We start from the raw sequence: 2234 nt of genomic DNA on the forward strand, positions 1-2234 counted from the left end.
GATTACTGGCGTATGGATTTCCTATACATATGCCTATGATCTGAACACCATTTTGTCCATCACTGCACCCTTGGGTACACCTTGGCATCTTATCAAACATTCTTCTTTTGCCCCATATACTACCTTTGGTGGCTTCTTCTGAGATCTCGCGCTTAGAACGATTCCTCTACCCAAACCAAAATGACTAAAGTATCTAACAAAACTTCAGGCTTTCTTACAGGCCGCTATCTCCAGATGGGTCACACAGTGTGACTTCCAGAGCATTAATGGCACTCTCTCACATGTCACATTCATGTATCCTCATGGCCGTGCTTACCTACTGAACCTCTGCCAGTTTATTACTACCTTCCCAAACCACTTCACTACTCACTATCCTCCAACCTCTGTTCTTGCTGACCTGCACTGGTGGTCTGACACACTTTTAAAGCCCTCCCCAGCACGCACTCTCCGCTCTCGTGGCCCTGCCAAGGACCTCAGTATCTGGGTAAATGCTTCCACCTCATGGAGCATTGGTCTCATCTTCAGATCTGCATGGGCTGCTTGGTGCTGGATCCCTGGATGGAAGCGTGATAGGCACGACATTAGCTGGGTGGAGATGATCGCACTCAAATTTGCTACTCATGCGATCGAAGCCTTCGACTACCATGACATCACTGTCACCATCCATGGTGACAACATGGGCATCATCGATGCTTACAAATGTGGACGTGGTCACAACTATCAAATGAACGAGTCTATTCGTCGCACCAACCTGATCACCATGTCCCTTAATCTCGCACTTGATCCTGTCTATGTGAACACCAAAAACAATCTGGCAGATCCGGTGTCTCAAGGCATCTTCGACGTGTCTTTCTCAAGATTGCCTACACTGTTCGCAATCTCAGAGGAACTCCTCCCATTTTTTTTCAACACTTGAGTCCATGCCTCATCCAGCATCGACGCCTGCTGACACAGCAACATCGATGCCGCATCATACCAAATCAGCATGCAAACTGAAGTCTGGCTTAGAAATCACTGTCTCGCCTTTGTGCCCGCACATTCCAGCCTCTGATCACCTTTTTCTCTGGCATACTCCTTATGGCATTTAGCATTATCAAGGCCTCAATGCCTCACTCTCTGTGGACTCTGTCAATATCTTACATCTTGAGCTGCTCTCTGCTCTAGAAAAGAAAACTCGAACTAATTACGGTGCCGGTCTCAAACAATTCACTCAATTCTGCAACAATTTGCAAATTCCTGAACCCTCTCACATGCCTGCATCAGATGCCCTCCTCACTGCCTTCCTTGCACACTGGCAAGGGCGCACTGCTTGTAGGACCGTTGATAACTGGCTCACCAGTCTGCACTTCTGGCACACACTCAATGGCACTCCATGGAGAGGTGATGCATTAGTACGAATCATCTGTGAAGCAGTTTCAAAAGCTGTTCCCATGTCCTCAGTATGGCCCCGATGGCCTCCAGTCTCCCTTGAACATATGCATGCTTTGCACTCTGGACTTAACTTGACAAACTCCTTCGACACCGCAGTATACGCCTGCACTTGTGTCACCTTTTGGTCTGTTTGTCAGTGCATATACTACATGTACGATATCTTTATCATATGTTTTTCTCACTCACACAACTGATCCTGGTGTTGACGTTTTCTCTATTATAGGCTGGGCGAGCTCGTCATACTGAGCGCTGGCCTCACGAACCCTCATTATCATGTTTTGCAAACTGCCAAGCTACAATTTCACACTATTGTGGGTAGCATCGAGTATGCAACTCTACCTATCCCCTGGATGAAGACTACTCAGCAAAATGGTGCTGTTATTATCATTTCTCACCTCGATGATCCCACCAGCCCTATACCTGCACTCCGTCACCATCTTTCTGCAAACGCAGCAATTCCTGACATTGCACCTTTCTTCACCTTCAAAATGGCCTCTGGAGGCTGGGCACCTCTTACACGCACGTGGTTTCTGGACTGCTGTAACATAATTTGGACGGAATTTGGCCTGCAGTCAGTCACCAGTCACTCCTTCTGTATCAGTGGTGCAACTGAACTGCTGCTGTGTGGGATGCCTCCCGACGTTGTCATCATACAAGGCCACTGGAAATCACATGCATTTCTGGACTATTGGCACCGTATTGAACAAATTATACCGCTCTTCATAACCAATTCTTTTGATTGCTCCCATCTTGAGCTTGTTCGCACTTCTATGAATCGTTTTCAATGCAAATACTCCAGTTAA

General features: G+C 47.1%; 1 protein-coding gene across 1 annotated transcript; it reads left to right on the forward strand.

Moving 5' to 3' along the window:
* Positions 1–1094: 1094 nt before the first annotated feature.
* Positions 1095–2234, forward strand: LAESUDRAFT_665165 (uncharacterized protein; the record flags this gene model as incomplete). Its single annotated transcript, XM_040905170.1, has 2 exons — positions 1095–1567; positions 1655–2234. Coding segments are annotated over 2 exons (1053 nt in total), but the record flags the coding sequence as incomplete, so codon positions are not given.

The sequence above is a fragment of the Laetiporus sulphureus genome, assembly GCF_001632365.1.
Source record: "Laetiporus sulphureus 93-53 unplaced genomic scaffold LAESUscaffold_71, whole genome shotgun sequence".
In the NCBI taxonomy this organism is placed as follows: Eukaryota; Fungi; Basidiomycota; class Agaricomycetes; order Polyporales; family Laetiporaceae; genus Laetiporus; species Laetiporus sulphureus.